Source organism: Diaporthe amygdali (assembly GCF_026229845.1).
Source record: "Diaporthe amygdali strain CAA958 chromosome Unknown NODE_20_length_815715_cov_65_842320, whole genome shotgun sequence".
NCBI classification, from domain to species: domain Eukaryota; kingdom Fungi; phylum Ascomycota; class Sordariomycetes; order Diaporthales; family Diaporthaceae; genus Diaporthe; species Diaporthe amygdali.
In genome coordinates, this window is record NW_026517040.1 from 166,732 (window position 1) to 188,844 (window position 22,113).

General features: G+C 54.4%; 4 protein-coding genes across 4 annotated transcripts; 1 reads left to right on the plus strand and 3 right to left on the minus strand.

The window, feature by feature from the left end:
* Nucleotides 1–98: 98 nt before the first annotated feature.
* Nucleotides 99–5,650, minus strand: J7T55_012587 (chitin synthase; the record flags this gene model as incomplete). The annotated part of the gene is made up of 3 exons (XM_053145232.1): nt 99–1,455; nt 1,512–5,261; nt 5,352–5,650. The coding sequence occupies 3 exons, from the start codon at nt 5,648–5,650 to the stop codon at nt 99–101; spliced, it is 5,406 nt and encodes a 1,801-aa protein (XP_052991980.1).
* Nucleotides 5,651–9,433: 3,783 nt separating this feature from the next.
* J7T55_012588 (uncharacterized protein) lies at nt 9,434–15,209 on the plus strand (the record flags this gene model as incomplete). The annotated part of the gene is made up of 3 exons (XM_053145233.1): nt 9,434–9,738; nt 9,804–15,109; nt 15,178–15,209. 3 exons carry the CDS (start codon nt 9,434–9,436, stop codon nt 15,207–15,209), a joined length of 5,643 nt encoding a protein of 1,880 aa, XP_052991981.1.
* Nucleotides 15,210–16,002: 793 nt separating this feature from the next.
* On the minus strand, nt 16,003–17,508 carry J7T55_012589 (glutathione s-transferase gst3; the record flags this gene model as incomplete). Its single annotated transcript, XM_053145234.1, has 7 exons — nt 16,003–16,260; nt 16,358–16,382; nt 16,443–16,705; nt 16,771–16,985; nt 17,060–17,147; nt 17,222–17,386; nt 17,506–17,508. 7 exons carry the CDS (start codon nt 17,506–17,508, stop codon nt 16,003–16,005), a joined length of 1,017 nt encoding a protein of 338 aa, XP_052991982.1.
* Nucleotides 17,509–18,357: 849 nt separating this feature from the next.
* On the minus strand, nt 18,358–21,751 carry J7T55_012590 (ubiquitin-activating enzyme e1 1; the record flags this gene model as incomplete). The annotated part of the gene is made up of 5 exons (XM_053145235.1): nt 18,358–19,095; nt 19,159–19,754; nt 19,806–21,145; nt 21,217–21,593; nt 21,746–21,751. The coding sequence occupies 5 exons, from the start codon at nt 21,749–21,751 to the stop codon at nt 18,358–18,360; spliced, it is 3,057 nt and encodes a 1,018-aa protein (XP_052991983.1).
* Nucleotides 21,752–22,113: the final 362 nt, after the last annotated feature.

Here is a 22,113-nt window from a genome sequence, read left to right on the forward strand (position 1 = left end):
CATCATTAACCCGCCTTGCTCCATGTATTATATTTTCCAAAACATATGTCCAACAGGTTTGGCAATGCTTTCCTCTCTCCTCATTCTTCGGACTGCTTTTACATGTTCGCCAGCTCGTTATCAATCTGTCGGTCCATGAATGTCCTCCTCTCGCCCGCGAGTTCGGTCTGCAACCTCTGCTCCACCAAGGCGCGCACCTGCTTCTTGGTGACGGTGTCGAGATCGACCTCCCGCAGAACGGACTGGATACACTCGGTGATGACCGCGTCGTCGGGACCACCCGCGCCAGGACCGCGGGTGAAGTCTACCGACAGAACGGACTGGTTCTGTTGCATGTACCCGCTCATGGCCGTGCCAGCGCGTGACTGCCCAGCGCCCATGCCCAATTGAGACTGGGCCCGGTCCTGGTAGGGCGAGTTACCCCGGTCAAGGCCAGTGCCGACGCTGTACGTGGACTGCCTCGGAGCCATGCCCGGGTGATCCGTATATGGCGTTGTGAATGTCGAGTTGCGGCTCATGTGCTGCTGGAACGGCGCAGGGGATTGCGGAGGAGCCATATAGGCACCGCGGCCAAGCGCGCCGGTCAAGACCGAGGGCTGGCGTACGGATGAGTACACGGACTTCATGTCATCAAGCTCGTACTCAGCACCGGCCGTGTCGTAAGGGTTGTTCATGTCATGTATACCGCCCTTCTCAGCGTAGCCACGCCGACCAGGCAAGTTGTTGTGCAGCGCGTGGTCGTCCCAGCGTTGCAAAGGAATGCTTCGAGGGTCGAAACCCTCATCGTCGACAGCGACGATCTGCTTCTGACCCTTCTCGCCAATGACGATACGGGTGTTACCCCACGAGAAGTTGTCCTGGTTCCAGAAGGAGTAGATGGGCAGGATGAATGAATAGACAGGGTAGGCCAAGATGTAGATGATCATCCAGCCAATGTGTTGCCATTGTCTCTTGAGAATGAAAACGAGCGCCTGAAGACCGTACACGGCTGCAATCATGATGAGTGAGATCGTTGGGAATGGGCCAGTGTTGCTGGCTACCCTATAAATGAGGTAACCGAGGTAGATCGTAGTTGCCGGGAGGATGATTGTACCGGTGAGATCAATCAGGACGACGAATCTCATGCTGAAGCAGCAGAACCCGCACATGTCCTTGAGCCACATCAGCTCGACCAAGTTGTGAATTGTCGAGTTAATCCATCGCCGACGCTGGGACAACAGCACACTCCATGTCTCAGGGGCAGCCGTCTGACAATAGGCATCTCCAGTAAATTTGTACGACATGTAGGGAAAGTGTTTGGTCATAAGAGTGGTCAAGAAACGATCCTCTCCGAGAGACAGCAGGTTTTTCTTGTGGAGGGTGTCAACGCGGCAGTCGCTGTACTCGCTGATGATTTCGTCCGAGATGATGAGCGGCTTGCCACGGTCAGATGTCCGGAGTCGATACATCGTGAAACTAGATACTTGGTCAGCTTTGGATACAACACATAGTTTGATCGGATGTCGGCTTACCATCCAGGCAGACAAGTGACGCTGCCGAAAAGTGACTCGAATGCCTTGGCCAAGTTGTGGGAGATGAAGTACTCATAGACCTGGATCATCGTCCACCATGATCGTTCCTCGTTTTGCAAGCTAGTTTCGCCACAGATGCCTGCAATCTTGGCATTGTTGGCACAAGCCGCGACCAACCTGTTCAGCGAGTCTTCACGGACGCAGGTATCGGCGTCTACCATCAGCAAGTACTCATAGAGCTCAGGGTCAACACCAATAATGTTGTTGACCTGGTGGAACATCTCAAGCTCAAGAGGGCTCATAGGAGCGCGATGGTGCACACGGTTCAGGAAGCTCATAAGCAGGATTTGAGAATCACGCTTGCCTCGGTTACCTGGCTTTGACTTTTTCTGCTCAGACTCTTTGCCGACCTTGACAACCACAATATAAGGGACGACGTTGCCTTCATATTCGTAGAGACCAGAGTATACCTTGCCATAGTTGAGCTGCTCGCTTCCGGTACCGACGGATTTGAAGGGCAGGGCAGGTGGGTCGAGTTTGGGATCAACACCGAGGATGTCGAGCACGATCTTTGGAGTAGGACGATCGTTTCCGGCACCCGTGAGGACACCATCGCAAATAACACAGATAAGCTTCCGCTTGTTGTCGTACTGGAGAGCTGTGAGAGAGTCCAGAGCCTTCCGGAGCGAGTCTTCACCCTCAGTGTAAGCTGGGACCTGGCAGATGACGAACTTATCCTGAGGAGCAGGACGCCGCTTGGAGCCGAACTGTAGGGCAGCCAAGAACTTTACCAAGATCACAGCACACAGCATGCAGGCGAATGCCAACAGAATCCAGTTGTTGACCTGGCACCTAGGGCTGTATCGGAACTCCTTGATGCCAACGTAAAAGGTGTTCTGGATACAGTTCAGGCTGTTCTTGAGACTAGCCGACTTGGTGGCGTTGTGTGTGGAGTCCTTCAATAGAGTGTGCCACTTGGAAGTGATGTCCTCGCCAAGGTTGTCTGAGATAATATCCGTCAAGTCGCTGTCAAGGAACTCATAGCTGGCCAAGTTGTTCATCAGGTCTAGCGTGTTGTAATAATCAGTCAGATCGTAGACGCCGTCTTCGTATATGACCCAATTGTGGTATCCAGCCTGGCCTTGAGAGTACACCTTATCTTTATCCCAGGTGAGGTCGCCCTTGTAGTACTCCTTGATCTTGGGCGCAAATGTTTCATAGTACCAGTTCGCGTTGGCCAGAGCGGTTGTCGTGTCGGCCTGGTAATAGCCGGAAGTGTGCTCCGCGTTGGGATAAGTGTTGGTCGTGTTCTGAGTCAACCTGAGGGTCTTGTCCGTCACAACTCCAGGGCATGTAATGATCAGTGGCCGAATGAAGTATCCATCGAGGTTTGCGCCAGCGAACGGTTCCATGTTCGTTGAGGTAGTTTTGATGTTGCTATCACTGTGCTGTGTCTTCCAGAACTTGGAAATGTCGTAAACATGGCCATGCACACTCACCCAGAAGTCGTTGTCGGCTTGATGTGTGGCAACCTCCTTTGATGTCCAGGCTTTGTCGAAGTTGGGACATAGTAGCGTGCCGAACCAGATGATCCAAAAGATGATGAGCGCGTTGGCGAGGACGATGAACCAGCACAACACAAGCTTTTCACGCCAAGCCATACGCACATCAGGACGCTTCATCCGACCGACGAAGCTAAGGAGAAACGAGGGGATCCAGAACGTGAACGCCCAGACAATTGCAACCCAGACACGCCGGCTTTTGTCTATACTTTCCTCCTCAATCTTCTTTCCTTCAGCAAGTTCGGGGTCCATGAGGCCGACGAATTCGCCTTCTTTGTTGTAGTAGTACTGGTCTTCGTGGCGGCGGTAGTCGCCTTTGATTCCGAGGCCATAGTCACCCTTGGGTGGCGCACGCATGCTCTGGGCCTGTTGGGAAGGAGCGATGGACGGTGCCCGAGAACCACCGGGGCCAAGTCCAAGAGCAGCGGGACCAAGCAAAGTGGCTTGGCTACGGTTCCTAGAGTGAAGGAGATCCTGGTTGCTTTCGTTGGCATGAACGTCACCGAAGGGAGACTGGCCGAAGTAGCCACTGCCGTTGGTGTTGGCGGAATATCCGGTTTCGAGCGCGTTGGATGCCATGAACCCGCCCATTCCCGCACCCATCCCCACGCCCATTCCCATGCCTGTGCCTGGGACTTGCCGGTTGTCAATCATCCCCTCGGCCTCCCACCATGCGTTCTCGTGCATCCAAACACGTTCGTTGCCAACGGCAACCTCGCCATTGCTCCAACCCCTCTCGAGCAGCCAGCTCTCGATACCGTCCTTGCCATCACGGCACCCGAGGATTGAATAACGCTGCACGAATTCGTCATGATCGAAATCTGCAGTGAAATCCAAGTTCTTGTTCCGCCTATTGGCCCACTCAGGCAACCTCCAAGCACGCAGCTGCCGCGAGACGCAGCCAGCAGACCAGGCAGAGGTGATGGAAGGCAGTCCAGCGATACTGGCTGGCGAGTCATCAGTCGGGTGGAGGGAGAGGTGATACCAAGCGCGGCTACTGCTTAGTAGAGTCTCCAGTTCCACTCGGGCGTTTCGGCCCAGATTGATGCCCTCACCCTCGACTGGGAACAGCAGTTTCTTGAGGAAGCCATCTTGGTCGGCAGCAAGAGCAAGCTTCTCAAGCACTTCCTCGCGCTTCTCCAACTCGTGCTCTCTCTCTCGTCCAGCTGGGCCAGACATAATTCCGAGATCTGGAGCAACCGCGGCCACGGCATTCTGCATTTCACGCAAAACCGAGCTCCCCGCGGCGGGAACCTCAACGCCATCTTGCTTCATCTCGGCATTGATACCGATGGTATCGTCGAAGATACCGCGTAGGGCCACGGCCTTGCCAAGGTTCGGGTCGGGGATCTCCAAAACGGTGATGCAGACCGTATCCTCATTATCGTTGTCTGAAATATTTGTTCGTGCTCCATTATCACTGCCAGAGCCATCACTACCGCCGCGTGGTGCGCGGCCCATCTCGGCAGCGATCGCAGCGTTCGCCTTGGTGATGACCCAGTCCACTAGAGCCTCGTAGAGTCCACCAATGAAGGTCGATCTGTCTTCGGTGCTGCATTGAGTTGCAAGAATCTCCGGCTCGATTCCGAGCAGACCACTGGCGTCTTCAATGATATCGTCGAAGGCGTCCTCATCGATCTGATAGTCAAGGGTGTTTCCAAGCTTCAACAGCCCAGCCAGGGTCGAGATGAGGTTTCTGTGGGCTGAGCCCTTGATGCCGATCTGCTTGAGAGCATCACGGAAATCGTCGGCAGCCGCTCCATCGTCGCCATTGATGAGGTACGAAGGAGGTTGGTAGGTGTTGGACCGTGACAGGAGGGTGTAGCTTTCCGGGCTCTTGAGGCCGAGGAACTCGCGTTCCGCAGGGGTTGCTCCCGCATTCAGTAGGTAGTAAAATACGTCGAAAGCGCGGTTTCCCGCTTCAGAAGGGATGTTCAGCAGACCCTTTTTCGTGTCGATGCCGCCTTGCGAAAGTGCCAGGGAGGCACCATGCAGCTCCCCGGTGAGGTTGAGTGTCAAGGTCACTGCGAGACCGGCCTGGCGGGGAGTAGATGGGTTGTGTGGGGTGACACAACGAATAAAAGGGAGGACTGCTTCGAGGGCCTTGAAGAGCATGGGCGTAATCTGCATGGGCAGACCATTTTGCAGGAACGGCACAAGAACGGACGGTGTTGAGGTGTGAAGAGAGCTGTGGTTCAGAGAGTGTCAGCATATATGAGGACGTAGAGCATCCCCGAATACCTCACAACTTGTTACCAGGCATCGTGATCCGACATACCTCAGAATTATACAACCATCCTCTGCCCTCCGCCTGGCGTGCTCCCAGGCCCGGGCTCCAAGAGCTGTGTCGATGGTGCCTCCGGTCGAGGGGTTTGGTGGTGGCGGGTTGGCCGTGAGCCACGTGTTGACGACTAAACTGGAGCTTGCATCGAGAGCGTAGGGCTTGCCCTCGACATAGATGTTGTGGATGGAGTTCAGCAGAGTGGTGGTGCTGACCTGAGCCGATTGCTGGCCAGTTCCTCGGGGAGCACCAGGCATGTCTGATGCCACCGAGTACATGGACATTCGGCTCGCCATGTTGGGCGACGGTACGCCTCTCTGCGTGACGTCCACCAGGACAAATCACGGATATCCCAAGCTTTGAATCACTGCTGCGAGTTGCACTCTCGGGCTGTGCTCTACCGGTCGAGAGGATTGGGATGCTGTCGAAACAATCGAGCGAATGTGGTGAGGTTGGGGAAAGTGCGGATGGTTCGCTGGGCAACGCTGAAGGAATCCAACCACGAGTCGGCTCGTTCTCCTCGGTTCAATTAAAACAACTGCAACACAAACTGCAGCAAGTATACAAGAAACAAATCGAGCTGGTCGGGAAACAGTATCAACGGCTGGAAATCAAACCACCAAAGCGAGTGAGTGGGTTGGTTCAGGGTTGCAGATAGAGTCGACGATGAATTAGAGATGGGAGAGAAAATGTCCCCTACTATGGGCTACACAGTATTCAAACGGCTACTGGTAGCAAAGCGAGCGGCAAGGCTAAGGGTCGGCCGATGCTAGAGAGAGGGCTGGCTGTACAGGCAGGCTTACAGTACTACTACTGTTACTGGCCGGCCGAGAGGTGTAGATTTCAGGGCCTTGAGCAGGATGATCCCACCCCAACGGCAGATCCACCTATTCGGCACAGAGCGAGAGACTACGGCAGACTCGGGAGACCAGATGTGCAGAATACGAGGCCAAGGTGCATGATTCTGGCGGAGAATCATCAGGCTGGATCAAGGCAAGTGGGACCCAAAGAGGCGAGCAAGGCCTGGAGAAGGACCAGAGCTGCAGGTGAAGGAAGCTTCCATGACGGGAGACTGGCTAACTTGAAAGGGTGCCGTTGCGCGTGTGGATGGGGCGCGACTGGCACTGTCCTGGTCGGCGGCGCCGGCCAGGTGGTACCGTAATAATGGGGGACAGGCACAGTCTGGTCAGGGGAGAGTGATAGGGGTGTACGGGGGTGCCCCTTTGTGGTGCGCCATCCAGCCAGCCCGCATCCGTATCCTGCCAGCCTGCCACTCTAAAAATATGTGCAGATGGGCGGGCGATGGCAAAAACTGTGGAGGCCGCGCAGGGAATACGAGAAGCTAAAAACTCTTGTTCGAGAAATCCGAATCGGTTGCAACACGACAGGCCGATCGATAGCCAGCCAGACCGACTGATGACTGGTTGACTCCTCCCCAGTCATCATGCAGAAACACCTTGGTCCTGCTGCAGTTCGTTCTCGTGCGGCGCGGTGCAGTGCAGTGCGAGGGATTGTGCGAGGACTGACACAAATTTTCGCAGGTCATTCTTGATCTCGGGGAGAATCAACCAAACGTGCAACGATGGTTTACTGTATCCGTTACAGCGGGCGCTCCACCTAGTGGGTGCCCCCCCCCCCTGCCCCAGCGAGTCGGAATGGGACAGGGCAATCAATTCCAATAGCTTGGGGGAACCAGAGAGACATTCCACAGTATTCTCCTCCTCTGCTCCTGTCCTGTCGTACCAGCACGATTTCGCAATATGATACTGGATTCTGTACCACAGCAGCAGACACACACCCAACAGATACACACGCACACAGCAGGACAGGCTAGCCTCAACAAGGACTTTGCATAAAATCTCCGAACCCCTCGACTCCAATTTCTTTTCTTCGTTCCCGCCCGCCCGTCGCCTCCCTCGACCCACGAGCCCAGGTCAGCCTCAACCCTGGACCCTACCTGCCGGCCTAGTTGTCCGTTCCCCTTTCCGCTTTCGTCCATGGATCTTTCGCAAGCATCATCACCGAATACCATCGCCCGACCACAAAACCAGGCTGAGCATAAACGAGCTGCCTTGGTTGACATACTGCAAGATCGAAGAAAAGCAGGGACGGACACGATGTATTCGATGCATTGCTTGATCCATTCGGCCCCATTTGACCCATCTGCATTGCTACCGGCCGATTGATGTGCATTGGATCTGCCTCCCTGCCCTGCCCTACCCTGTCCTGCACTTGAGAGGATCTACATACCTTGTTTTTTTTTTTAGCGGCCGCAACCGCGTAACGAAGAAAGCAGCCCAGGCTATGACCTGTACTTGTCATGTGTACGAGACACCAATTGTGGGGGATACCGTTCCAACTTGTCGCGCTGGAGAATCACATTCTCGATTGACTTCGCGCGTATGCAAGCAAAGTGCTATTGCTACCTGTCCGAGCTTCTCAACTCATCACAGTGTAGTCTTTACTAAGCATGCAAGCACCGCGCTGGGTTGCACAGCATCGTTTCCGGGGAACCGGCAGGACGCGCACCCTTGAGCCAAACGTCCGATTCGATTCGTTGCCTACCCCACGCTATGGGCACAACACAATACAAAATAATAAGGCACCCTGCGGGACACCGCGTCTGCGGAGACTGGGAGTCCATGCTACTTAGGTGCCCTGGCCGTGCCCTGGCCTACGATGTGCATGCTGTAGTATAGCAACATCAGCCAGGCCGACAGCTCCTGTCCGTGGAAAAGGGGCGGAAGGCCGATCACACAGGACCCCGTAAATTAGAGTTGGCTTGCTGACGAACCGGCGAGCCTCTGGTACCACACTTCGTGCGTGCTGTTCTCTGTACACGCTTTGCGAGCAAGCCATGGAGATCACACGCCTGTTTCGTCGGAACTTACTTGGTTGGCCAGGCGAAGGTACGCGCCGCCCAGAGACAACAACATCAGCAGCAACAATAACAAGAACCCGGGACCGCAGAATGCTCAACAAAGGACCAAGACATCTGCCCACAACAGCGGCAGCCTACAACGGCGGTCCCGCTCTCACGTGCACTCGTACATTTACACGATCACTAATGGATGGGTGAGCTCGTAACTTACAACAGTGCCTGCTTATACTACTCGTATGTACATGGGTACCTGAAGCTTGTGATCATCGAGTGACGTGACTGCCCAACCCCGACTGACTGACGTATTCTTCTTCTGCCCATGAACCAGCAGACGACAATACCGCCAGAAAGTCAGGCCAATTGAAGACGCTGCAACCGGCTGGGTCTCCTGGTCTCGGAGTGCCATGGTCCACGGCGCCCCAGGTGGCCCCAGGGTGGGGTTGGTTGTCTGGGTGTCTGGGCAAGTGGGTGCGCCGCAGGGAGCCTGGACTTCGTATAGGAGTCAACCTGCACACTTGGCTCCATCGGCACGCCGTACAAAAATATACTTGCCCCAGAATGGTCCCTTACACTGCCCAGCTTGTCCGTGGCCGCTGCCCCCTTTCACTCGGAAATCATTGGTAAACCTGAACAAGCCACGGCTCCAATCCGAGCGGCGCCTGATGCTGTACACTGTACTACTGTACGTACAGTTTACACCTAGCTGCTACTCGCTGTGTTGTATCGCCCGCACCTTCGGACTCTTAGACCAGGGCTGGGCGTGATCCGTTCTGAAGCATTCGGTTGCTTGCATATTGTTGTTGCCTTTGCTCTTGCTCCTCATCATACTACCCAGACATTCGTTTTGTCAATTTTTTTGGTCGACGCTCGTTCACTTTTAATCGAGTTATAGTGATTGTTGAGCCGTTCGTTGATCTCGAGACTGTCAAACCTACAGTCTCGATCACTACCACCCCAGGTCTGTGTTGTAGTTGAAAAGAGCTCAACAAGACGTCTGTCACGGCGGTAACCACAAGCAAACATCTGCTCTGCCGTCCTTGAGTCTGGGTACAAGACTCCGGGAGCGTAGCAGCGCTCAATTCTGCACGGTTTCTCACCTCAGTCGTGAACCACAACGCTCACTGGGAGAGGGAACGCTTGGGCTCAGGATCCCCCAGACGCCGTTTCTGGCTGTCTCGGAAGAACCTCAACGTCCACCATGGCGTCAAACGTCCACGGCGGCGGCAGCGGTGGTGCTCACACACAACCATCGCTGCCCTCGTTGCCTGCTCACCTTCAGTCTGACACGCAGATCACGGCACACCTCGCCAGTCGATTCCATGTCAACATACCGACGGCACAGCTGTCCTCCCACGCCCTGATTTCCCTCAACACCTACACCTCGTCCACCAAGGGCCACGATGGGGGCAAAGAGGGAAGCGCCATGGCTGGTGCCGAGGACATGGCGGATAGGGCCTTCATCAGGCTGGGCCATCGTTCCGAGAACCAAGCCATCCTGTTCCTGTAAGCGCGCTTTGTCTTTTGTACTCTCACTGTCCTATTGTCTCGCAAAACTGACTTGAAATTAGTGGTGAATCCGGCTCTGGCAAGACCACCGTGCGATCACACATCCTCACCGCCCTCCTGAACAAAACCTCTACGCCTCTATCCAACAAGGTCTCCCTAGCCGCGTACGTCTTCGACACCCTGACGACTACCAAGACTGCCACCACGCCGACTGCTTCCAAGGCTGGTCTGTTCTACGAGCTGCAGTACGACACGTCCTCCTCGACACACCCTCAGCTGATTGGTGGCAAGCTGCTTGATCACCGTCTCGAACGGAGCAGGATCGCAGAAGTACCAACCGGAGAGCGAAATTTCCACGTTCTCTACTACCTTCTCGCTGGGACTAGTGGTGCTGAAAAGCAGCATCTTGGTCTTGATCAGCCTGGCGGGACCAGTCAGAAGAGATGGAGGTTCCTCGGCCATCCCACCCAGCTCAAGGTCGGCATCAACGATGTGGAGGGCTTTCAGCTGTTCAAGACGGCGCTGCGGAAACTTGAATTCGCAAGGGGTGAGATCGCAGAGATTTGCCAGATTCTAGCCACTATTCTGCACATCGGCCAGCTTGAGTTCGAGACATCCAACAGCACAACAGTCGCAGGGGACGACAGTGGTGGCTTCTCCCATGAGGGCGGCCAAACCTCGACTACAGTCAAGAACAAGGACGTCCTGAGCATCGTGGCGGCCTTCCTGGGAGTTAGCCAGCAAGACCTACAGACAACCCTGGGTTACAAGACCAAGATCATCCACAAGGAAAGAGTCACTGTCATGTTGGATCCTGCAGGAGCTCGGTCCAACGCCAACGAGCTCGCCAGGACATTGTACTCGTTGCTCGTTGCGTACGTCATAGAGAACATTAACCAAAGAATATGTGCCCCCGAAGAGTCTATCGCCAACACGGTCTCTATTGTCGACTTCCCCGGTTTCATTCAGCAGTCTTCCACCCACTCCACGATCGACCAGCTTCTCAACAACGCTGCCACGGAGGCTCTGTACAACCTGACATTGAAGAATTTCTTTGACAACAAGGCGGAACTGCTCGAGAGCGAGGAGGTGTCTGTCGCGGCAACAAGCTATTTCGACAACTCAGATGCCACTAAGGGGCTTCTGAAACCTGGCAATGGTCTGCTGAGTATCCTTGATGACCAAACTCGGCGTCACCGCACTGATATACAGCTGCTGGAGAGCTTGAGAAAACGATTCGAGGGCAAGAACCCGGCCATCTCAGTCAGTTCTGCTACTGCCAGACTCCCAGGTAGCAACTTCCTATCCGAGAATGCCGCTGCTTCGTTCACTGTCAGGCATTTTGCTGGAGAGGTCGAATATGCTGTAAAGGGCCTGGTGGAAGAGAACGGTGAGGTTATCTCTGGCGACTTGCTCAATCTCATCAACTCGACCAAGAGCGACTTTGTAGCCCGTCTGTTTGGTCAGGAGGCCCTGCAAACCGTCGTTCACCCACAGGAGCGAACTGCTGTCATGCAAGCCACCGTCAGCTCCAAGCCTACGCGTGCTCCGAGCGTCATGTCGAGGAAGAACAGGTACCGCCCCGGTACAGTGAGGCGCCCTGGAACCGCGGTTACCACGGCTCATGAGGAGTCTGAGAAGGTGGAGGAGGAATCCAGTGAGCCAAAGCGAAGTATTCGCCACAGCGAGCAGGGAGCATCCGGTCAATTCTTATCTGCTCTGGACAACGTCACCAAGTCTGTGACTACGCCCGGCACCAACGCATACTTTGTTTTCTGTCTTAAGCCCAACGACAGGAGGATTGCGAATCAGTTCGACAGCAAATGTGTGCGGACACAGGTACAGACGTTCGGCATTGCCGAGATCAGCCAACGCCTGCGCTCAGCAGACTTCACAGTGTTTCTGCCTTTTGCCGAGTTCCTGGGCTTGGCTGACGCGGACACTATCCTCGTTGGCAGCGAACGGGAGAAGGTCGAGCTGGTTGTTGAGGAGAAGCGGTGGCCGAGCAACGAGGTGCAAATAGGCTCGACCGGTGTCTTCCTCAGTGAACGCTGCTGGATGGAAATGTCCAATTTTGCCGAGGTGGAGTCTACCCGTTATCGACTGCCATCCGACGCAGGTGACAACCTCACCCCTGGCGCGACCCCAAGCGACCCCTTCGCAGCTTCGAAAGAGCGCCTGCTCTCTGCAAGCAATACACCTGGCTACAACGACAAAACAAAGTCTGGGTACTTTGGCAGCGACGATGTTGATGCTCGCTCAGATGCCGGAGTGTCTGCGATGGGCGGTGGCGACATGTTCAAGAACCTCGAGACCCGCGAGGAGATGGCACAGAAGAGCAACGAGAAGACAATGGAGGAAGTTGAGGAATTCAGGGACAGTGGCACTCGAAAGCGATGGGTCTTCTTCGTCTATGTCCTAACTTTCTGGGTACCCGACGTCCTCATCCGTGTCATGGGCAAAATGCCTCGAAAGGATGTGCGCATGGCCTGGCGAGAGAAGCTGGCAATCAACATGATCATCTGGTTCAGCTGCGCGGTCGCTGTGTTCTTCACTATTGCTCTGCCCTCGATTATCTGTCCCAAACAGAATGTGTTCAGCTCTTCCGAGCTCACGGATTACAACGGCAAAAACGGCAAGGGCTCCTACGTCGCCATTCGCGGCATCGTCTTCGACCTGAACGCTTTCGCGCCGACGCACTATCCCTCGTACATCTCGGACACGACCCTCCAGAAATTCGCCGGTGTAGATGTCACCGATCTGTTCCCAGTACAGGTATCAGCCCTATGCCAAGGCGTTGATGGCACCGTTGACCCGTCTGTGACCCTGGACTACACATCGACCAACTTCACGGGATCTTCGAGTACCACCAGCCTGACCTCCCTGTACTCCAAGTATCATGACTTCCGATACTTCACAAATGACAGTCGTCCAGACTGGTTCACGGAACAGATGATCCGGCTCAAGCAAGGCGGCTTCAAGAAGGGCAACATCGGCTACACTCCTGAATATATCAAGAAACAGGGCAACAAGGGGAAGTCTGTCGGCATCATAGGCTCGCGCATTTACGATCTGACCAAGTACATTGCTGGTGGCCGACGCATGGAAGCCCCTGTTGGAGAATCACCACCAACGGACGGCGATCTGGTCAACTTCATGAATCCACTCGTTGTCGATCTCTTCCAGCAAAGGGCCGGCGCAGATGTTACCAAGCTGTGGGACGCTTTGGCTATCGACACCAGCATGAAATCCCGGATGAAGCTGTGTCTGGACAACCTCTTTTACATCGCAGACGTCGACACCAGGAATTCCGTTCGGTGTCAGTTCGCCAACTACTTAATTCTGGCCGTGTCTATCCTTCTCTGCTCCATCATTGGAGTCAAGTTCCTCGCCGCGTTACAATTTGGCGGAAACAACGTCCCAGAGAATCTAGACAAATTCATCATGTGTCAGATTCCAGCCTACACAGAAGACGAGGACTCTTTGCGTCGTGCCATCGACTCAGCTGCTCGTATGCGTTACGATGACAAGCGCAAATTGCTGGTTGTGATTTGTGACGGCATGATTATCGGACAAGGTAACGACAGGCCCACGCCTCGTATTGTTTTGGACATTCTTGGAGTTTCAGAGACTGTCGACCCTGAGCCCCTCAGCTTCGAGTCTCTCGGTGAAGGAATGAAGCAGCACAACATGGGCAAGGTCTACTCTGGTCTGTACGAAGTACAGGGTCACATTGTTCCGTTCATGGTCGTGGTCAAAGTGGGCAAGCCTTCTGAAGTCTCCCGTCCGGGTAACCGTGGCAAGCGAGACTCACAAATGGTCATCATGCGCTTCCTCAACCGTGTCCATTACAATTTGGCCATGAGCCCGTTGGAACTGGAAATGTACCACCAAGTGCGGAACATCATCGGAGTTAATCCCACGTTCTACGAATTTCTCTTGCAGATGGACGCAGATACTGTCGTCGCTCCAGATTCTGCTACCCGCTTCGTCTCTTCGTTCTTGGACGACACTCGCCTGATCGCTGTCTGCGGAGAGACCGCTCTTACCAACGCTAAGAGCTCTTTCGTCACCATGATACAGGTCTACGAGTACTATATCTCGCACAACCTAGTCAAGGCTTTCGAGAGTTTGTTTGGCTCTGTCACCTGTCTTCCCGGTTGTTTCACCATGTACCGGATCCGCGCCGCGGATTCGGGCAAGCCACTCTTCGTCAGCCGGGAGGTCGTCGAGCAATACTCAACCATTCGTGTCGACACTCTGCATATGAAGAACTTGCTCCACCTGGGTGAGGATCGATACCTGACGACGCTGCTCCTGAGACATCACCAGCAGTACAAGACGAAATATATGATGAAGGCAAAGGCATGGACTATCGCTCCGGACTCCTGGACAGTGTTCCTCTCGCAAAGACGTCGTTGGATCAACTCCACAGTGCACAACCTGATGGAACTCATGCCCATGAACCAGCTTTGCGGTTTCTGCTGCTTTAGCATGCGATTCATTGTTTTCATGGACCTGCTGACCACCGTTGTGCAACCTGTAACAATTGCTTACTTGGTCTACCTGATCGTTCTCCTTATCACCGACGCTACTGTGGTGCCCATGACAGCCTTCATCATGCTCGGTGCTATTTACGGTCTGCAGGCCATTATCTTCATTCTTCGTCGCAAGTGGGAAATGATCGGGTGGATGTTGCTCTACGTGTGCGCAGTTCCCGTGTACTCGTTCGCTCTCCCTCTGTACGCTTTCTGGCACATGGACGATTTCAACTGGGGCAACACCCGTGTCATCGCTGGTGAGAAGGGCAAGAAGGTCGTCATTTCTGATGAGGGCAAGTTCGACCCGGCCTCTATCCCCCGTAAGAAGTGGGAGGAGTACCAAGCCGAACTTTGGGACGCTCAGACAGCTCGCGACGATGTCCGCTCCGAGGTCTCTGGCTACAGCTATGCGACTAAGGCGGGCCCCAATGTTGGCGTTTCCGAGTACGGCTGGGGTGGTTACTCGCCCTCGCGCCCCGGCTCTGTCGTCAACTACGGCCACGGGCCGTACAATGGCGGTAATGACCTCAAGGTGCCTGGCTCCCAGAGCCGCCTGAGCTTTGCGGCCAGCGAGATGATGGGTGGCGGCAACACCCCAGGCAACCGCGCAAGCCAGTTCGGCGGCAGCCAATTCTTCGGCGGCAGCCAGAACGACCTCGAGATGAGCAACCTCGCCGGCATGCCTGGCGATGACGCGCTCCTGGCAGAGATCCGTGAGATCCTGCGCACGGCGGATCTTATGACCGTGACCAAGAAGGGCGTGAAGCAGGAGCTGGAGAGAAGATTCGGCGTCCCGCTTGATGCCAGGAGGGCGTACATCAATTCTGGTAAGTACTTCCCGTTCCGCGTCATTTTTTTTGATTATTTCGCGGCCGTGACTAACAATGCACCATAGCTACCGAAGCATGCCTGTCCGGGCAGCTGTAGATTTCTATCTTTGGACATGGACCACCACATCATGTGACCCATGCTTGACCTGCATACCATTTACATAATTATCTAATGGCTCGTCGATATTACGCACCATCTGAGGAGGAAGTTTGTAAAGTATTTTGGCGGACATAGCGGGTCTGCCTGTTGCACATCACCTTGGATTTGTAGGGGAGGAAAAAAAGAAAGCATTCTAATGACGGCGGCTGGTGTTTGGATGTTTGTAAAGGGCTGCTTGGAGTTATGATGCTGATTTTCACTATCTACTCACGTAGCTACATTTTGGTATATGGGTACCGAGAAGCAATAGCATTTGAAATTGGACATTAAAACAAGCCTGTCTGGTCTGTAAATGACTATGCGAGCGTGCGAACTCGAAACTCATGTAGGTCATGATTTAGAAAGTCGATTTTGCCGCGAAAGCTCGACGTGAACAAAGTCTCAGTATCAACGATCAGGAAAATCAATTCTATCCCAAACGCTGTATTGCACGACCTCGACGTTCTGGCTCTGTCTGGTAGACGAGATAGAGTCCGAATTAGGTCAGAGCGTCAAGATACTATGGGAGGACATTTTAGCTATCATCATCACACACGCGAATGTCATCGAAGGAAATTACGTTTTTGCGTTTCTCTCACGAGCTCACATGAGGTTTGCATTTTGTGTGTACCTAAGTGAATCGCAAAAAATGTCGTATATCAGAATTACTGCCTTGGCTGCATTCAGTTCCGCAAGATTGCGGACACGGGAAACGCTCACTCGAAACCCCCCGCCGACGGAAGTCCCGTCCTCACAGCTTCCCGGCCTGCTGCAGAGCAGGCACCTCCTCATCGAGCGGCAGGATGTCCGGGAGAGGGCCGACCGGCGTGATGGAGAAGGGGTTGATCTGCTTGTGCGAGCGGGTGTAGTGGTTCTTGATGTGCAGGAAGTTGGTCGTGTCCTTGAAGGCCGGGTGGTTCCAGTACAGGTTCCGCATCCACGAGTGCAGGTGTGGGTAGCCGGACCGAATGTCTTTGATGTTGCACTTGAAGTGCTGGACGTAGACGGGCTATTTCACATAGGTCAGAGGGGACTTAGCCGGGGCAGCGTTCATTTGGGCGGTTGAGCCGGAAGGAATGGGGCGAGAATATCGTGTTGAGACTTACATCGAACCGAATAATGGTGACAAACCTAAACGATGCTGTGATTAGCTTCTGCCTTGTGGCGTTCACAGTAAAGAGAGATACTCACAGCCTAACATCTGTCTCAGTCAATTGCTTGCCAAAATAGTACGGCCCTTCGCCCGAGGCAAGGTGCGCCTCAGCCTTGTCAAGGGCGCCGAACAGGGCATGGACATTGCGCTCGTACGCCTCCTGGGTGGTGGCAAATCCGGACTTGTACACGCCGTTGTTGATCAGGTCATAGTGCCACTCGTTGGCCTCGTCGATCTGCTTATGCAGGTCTGTCGGGTACAGCACGACGTTGCGGTACTTCTCGTCGAGCTGCTCATCGAACTGGAGAGAGAGGGAGGTCAGGAGGGATTCTGCATACGGAAGCGCACGCCGTGGGTTCCACCTACAGCGGTTCCAAGCATGCGCAGGATCTCGCTGCTCTCGTTGTTCACGATGCGCTTCTGCTTCTTGTCGTAGAGGACGGGCACCGTGAAGCGTGCAGAGTAGTCAGGGTCAGACTCGAAGTAGATCTGCCGCAGGTGGGTGAATTCCTCGTGGAGGGGGTCCGGGACCACGTCCTCCCCCTCAGCGTCCTTGTCGTCGGCGGTTGGGAAGCGCCATCCTGTCCAGCAGCTCAGCATTCTCACCATCTCCTGCCGTTCAGCCCCGAGGGTCAAGGATACAAGGCTCGCCTACCTTTCTCGCCGAGGTGCCAGTGAACAGAGGACACGGTGATGTAATCCTCCAGCCCCTTCAGCTTCCTCGCAATGATCGCCCGGGTTGCCTGCAGATGTGCTCAGCTCGTGATCACTGCTTTCGATCGTTGTTGTCTGGCTTTCTGAGCCACCAGTGACTTACCCAAGGACAGGCATAGCTTATATACAGGTGGTATCGCGACTTCTCCACGGGGAACTTTGCTCCGGGCTCGTTGGAGATCCAGTCGCGGAATGAGCTGACCTGCCTTTTGAACTCGCCGCTCTTGTCGGCGGGATTCACCCAATCCGTGACCTTGCCAGTGGACGACTAAGGATCCATGTTAGTTCCTGTCCCTCTCTCTCCTCCTGGTCAGGAGGAGGCGGCCACTGCCAAGTGATGCCGTCATCGGCGAGCAGTGCCACAGCTCTGAGGATATCACCACTCACCATTCTTGTCTGCGTTAAGTAGGCGAGCTGGTGGTGGAAGTACGGTGGTTTATGTATCGGAAGAAATTGTCTACAAGCAACGGGAATCTTATCTACCGGATACACAGGATAGAAGGGTCGTTGTGAAGATAAGGCGCGAATGCTCTGTCGGACAATTAGACCTATGTTGGCGATCCTCGGCGTTGCTACTTTGGAAAAAGAATTGAATGACATGGAACCGAGTATTCACGACCTTTTTGTGAAGAGCTCGTGAACAATTCTCAAAAGGCGGCAAATTCTCGCACGTATATTGATATATTGGTAATGACTGCCACCTACCACCAGCCATTCATCATCGGCTGGCTAGTCTAACATCTCTGGATTTTGCAAACTCCCCTTGCTCACAGGGGCAGTGACAATGATTTCTAACGGCTTACACTGAGTCGGCAAGCTCTCGGTACTAGGCCAGGTAGTTCTGGCCCATTACCGCGCTGGACAAATCGTACAGTAATGCTCGTCTAATCATGACGTGGACACTGGGTTGGGTCCACAGCATGTCGGGCCACCCTTGATGCTCAATGCGGGGGGGGGGGGGGGGCATCGTTACTTAGTCATCTGGACGCGAGAAAGCGACTGAGCGAAAAACTCCGTTGCGTTCTATCCTACCACTGCGAAAAAGAGGAACAAGACCAGGTTGACTGTCGCAAGTAAAACATTCTGATTGATCTACCTAAGGTCTTTGTCGGGCGGCCACCACACGGTGTGAGCCCAAGTCAATAAGAACCAACGAAGTCTATCGTGATATGCTCTCGTAATTGCATGTTTCTTAACGGTATTCTACTACATCCGGCCATACTGACGAGGCACACCTGCTCAATCCCGCGATACCATCAGGTAGGGCACCTCAACGTCTTCCTCGTCCGCGTCCTCGGCGACGACCTCAAAGATAACATACTTCTGGTGCGCCGGGATGGGCTTCTTAGAGACAAACTCCGCAAGCTCAATAAGCTTCATGGCGTCCCGATCTTTAAGCTTGTTAGGGGGGAAGAAGGACGCGTAGAGCAGGCTGACGCCTGAGCTCAACATGGTCACGCTAAGGCCGCGCTCTTTGAAGTCCTCACGGAGCTCTTTCAATGTTATGTTCTGGAGCTCGAACCGGTCCCAGATCTTGTCCATTGTGTGCTCCTTGCCATTGAAGTCTTTCCAGGTGACCTTGGGACTGGCTATAGGCTCGCTGAAGCCGAAGAAGGGCAGGGCTAGGTTGGCGAATCCGTTCTTGTACTGCTCCACATCTGTCTTGCCGTCGATGATCTTGTACAGCTCCAACACCACCAGACCAGTGACCAAGGCGGTAGTGGTCGCGATGGCGGGAATAATCTTGCCAGCGATGAACTTTGTCTTGTGGCGATCCGCTGTCTCGATCTTGTAGTTTGTCGCGCGGAGGTTGCTCGCTGCGGTGATGAAGTCAATGTGGTAGTTGGTGTCGTCGTCTTTCTCAAACTCCACGGGCGTGAGCTTGAATCCTGCCAGAGATTTGGGATCTGGGATTTCGCTGGCGATCTTCTCCAGTTCCGCGTCATCCCCAAAGTTACCAGATGCTTGGTTGGGGTCCTATAAACAGTCAGATTGTGGACCAGGGCGTGAGAAATGCAATTTTTGTTTGCCGGTACTTACTGGCTCCTTCTCATCCGCCTGGATCTTGACACCAGGGTCGGGAGAGAAGTCTGGGACGATCATGGACTCCACAGCAGCCTCATATGCAGCGCGATCCTTATCACGCACATTGATGTTGTAGTTGAAGGCGTGCAGGTTAGTTGCCGCAACGAGAAATTGGTAGTGAGTGGGGTCGTTGATATCGAATTTCAACGCATCCGGTGCTCGCTTGGGACCGGACCAGAAGGGCTGCCCGCTGGAGGACGTTGAATCCTTGGGGAAATTGTACAGCAATTGCTGAATTGCGTTGTTATACTGCTTCTCGAAAACCATGCGAGCCCAGCTTACGCAGTCCTCGAAGGTCAGCGCACGCTCGTTCTTCAAATAATCGCGAAGCATTGTCAGCGTCGTCTTCTGGTCGCCTCCTTGTGCCAACGTAGACTTCAAGTAGTCCGGCTGCGTGAGGTACAGGTTTGCCGTCTCAGCCGGCTTGACAAAGTTGGTCTCAAACAGTTCGCGGGCCCAGGCGATCGTGTGCTCGATCTTGTTGGGGAAACTTCGAAGTGTGCACATCGGGAAGGACTGCTCAGGCGGGTCAACCGAAGATGAGTACGACTCTGTAATGCCCGGCAAAACAACTTGTGTGTTTCCTTTCGTACCCAGCGTACCACTCTCAAGAAGAGGCTTCTGGAAGAAGACACAGCGCCGGTCGACGTATGTTCTCGCCTCCACGTTGTCCAGGGCGTTGGTGACACCGTCCAGACCGCCCCAGAACTGCTCGTTGAAAATTTCCTCAGTCTCTGGACTCACACGATCCTTCAAGCAAACAGTGTGTCCCTTAAGATCTGGATTCATGAGTTGAACGGCCGCAGCTGCGCAGTCGCTCTTCATCTGGCCCACGTCCTTGGGTCGGAACAGAAATTGCCGATTCAGGTTACTCTTCTCAATAGAGTCCATATCAGTGATAGTGATCTGGCCATTGGGTCCAGTACCAAGACCGATCATGGCCCAGTTCTTCAGCATCTCACAGCCGATGGCACCGGCGCCAACCAGGAACTGCTTGATGTTTGAAATCTTCTCCTGATACTCCTTGCCGAAGACTGCTATCTGGCCGTCGTACCGGCTTCCGATCGGCGCACACAACTCCTCGGTCCTCTTTGAACCCTGGGGAAGGGATTCCAAAGAGTCAAAGTACATCCACTGCTGCACTGGGTGGAATTTGCCCGAGACCGCTTTGAGAACCTCCTGAGCCGCGAGTCCACCAAAGAAAGCCGCCATGGGATTCAAGTCTCCTGTGGCTTGGTAGCTCAACTCTGTCAAGAGTTTCTCGTCGATCTCGACCTCAACACCCATCTTCTGTGCGAATGCCTGAGCCGACTTGACCACCACGGCGGCATCGTCCTTGTTCATGGGCTTCGGCAGGCGGTCATGTGTTTGGACGAAAGCATGCAGAGCTTGGAATCCAATATGCAGCTGTTGTGGGCGATCAAACTTGGCGTAGTCAGACACGAGGAATTCGGGTTCCGTCAATGACTGTGTAATGCTCTTGAAATCCAAAAACTTGGGCATCTTGACCTGCTGGAAAAGACCACCTCGCTTGTACTGGCCCAGTCCAGAGACATCACCGATCGAGAAAGTGTAAGGGCCCTTCACTGTAACTTTCCGTGGCTCGGAGTTGTTCAGAGCCTCCATGCCCTCGATTTCGGAGAATGTGACGTAGTCTCCATCCTCAAGTCCATGGCGGGTCTCGTCGAGAGCGGACACGAGACCTTCGTCGTCGATGCCAGCGATGATTCCGTTTTGGGGGTTCTCTCCGGTCGCATCAATGACCGAGAATTTCTCGCCGAAATCACAGAAGATGCTTCCAAACAAGCCGAAAGTATCCGCAGTGATGAAATATATGCCTTTTGAGTGACAGTAGTCGCCGATCGCAAGCTGATCCTTCAAGGGTGCGCCAGTCAGGACGACGACTTGGTATTTGTTGAGCTCGGCGAGGTTATCGGCGAGTCTGGGGAAGATCAAGACGTCAGTGGTTGATTTGTGGTCAAGCCCTTAAAGGGACAGGAAGGCAGAACGTACCCGGAAGACTTGTGCACGGTAACCGGAGTGTATGCGTTCAGCTCGGCCACCCGAGGTACAGTGACCGCATCTCGGGGCTTTCCGACGTCGTCGGGGCGCAGGAAGAACTGAGAGGACAAGTCTGCGATGGCCACAGGGGCAGGGTCGTGAAGGGTCAGGCTCTTGACGCCAGCAAGCGCAATGTTCTTGGCTATCTCGACACCGAGGCCCTTGAGTCCCACGATGAGCACATTGGAAGCGCCCATGCGCTTCATAGCTTCGTGACCCAGGACATAGAGCTGTCGGCTGTAGAGAGACTCGTCGATATCGTTGTTTCCAACGACGGACTCGTCGACCTGCATCCTGGTGACCAGGTCGACCTCGGGGAGCCTCTGGTCCTGCAAACATCACGCACCGATCAGCACGCATTCACACGACACGTGCCGCAGCTATAGGGAGCTGCTCGCAGGAGGCTCAGGTGCTCGTGGCGCCACAGGACTGAAGCAAACGGGCAGGTGGGCAGGGAATGGATGGGCCTTGGGATACACACCGTCATCGTCTTTTTGGTTGGCAGAGGCAGCGAGTCCCCGTCGCAGGAAAGTTTGCGCTTCCCCAGTTTGCCGAACTCTTTACAAGCGGAAGAAGCTATCTTGCCTTGAGGAGAAGAGGGCGGGTAGAGGCGGAAGTTGTTCTTTGTGATGATACAGTGGAGGTTACTTGGGAGGTGTGAGACAAGTTGCAAGTTGATCGGGGGACGGATGGGAATGGGGGGGCAACCTCGACCCCACTAGAATGACGGGTGGGTAGCTTACCTGGGTACCTGGGTAGCTTCCAAAGTCGTGTAGACAGGTAGGGCGCAGCAGGCAGCAGGTCCGTCGAGCAGACGTTGCTATGATGGGCTTGCGTCAAATCTTCGGG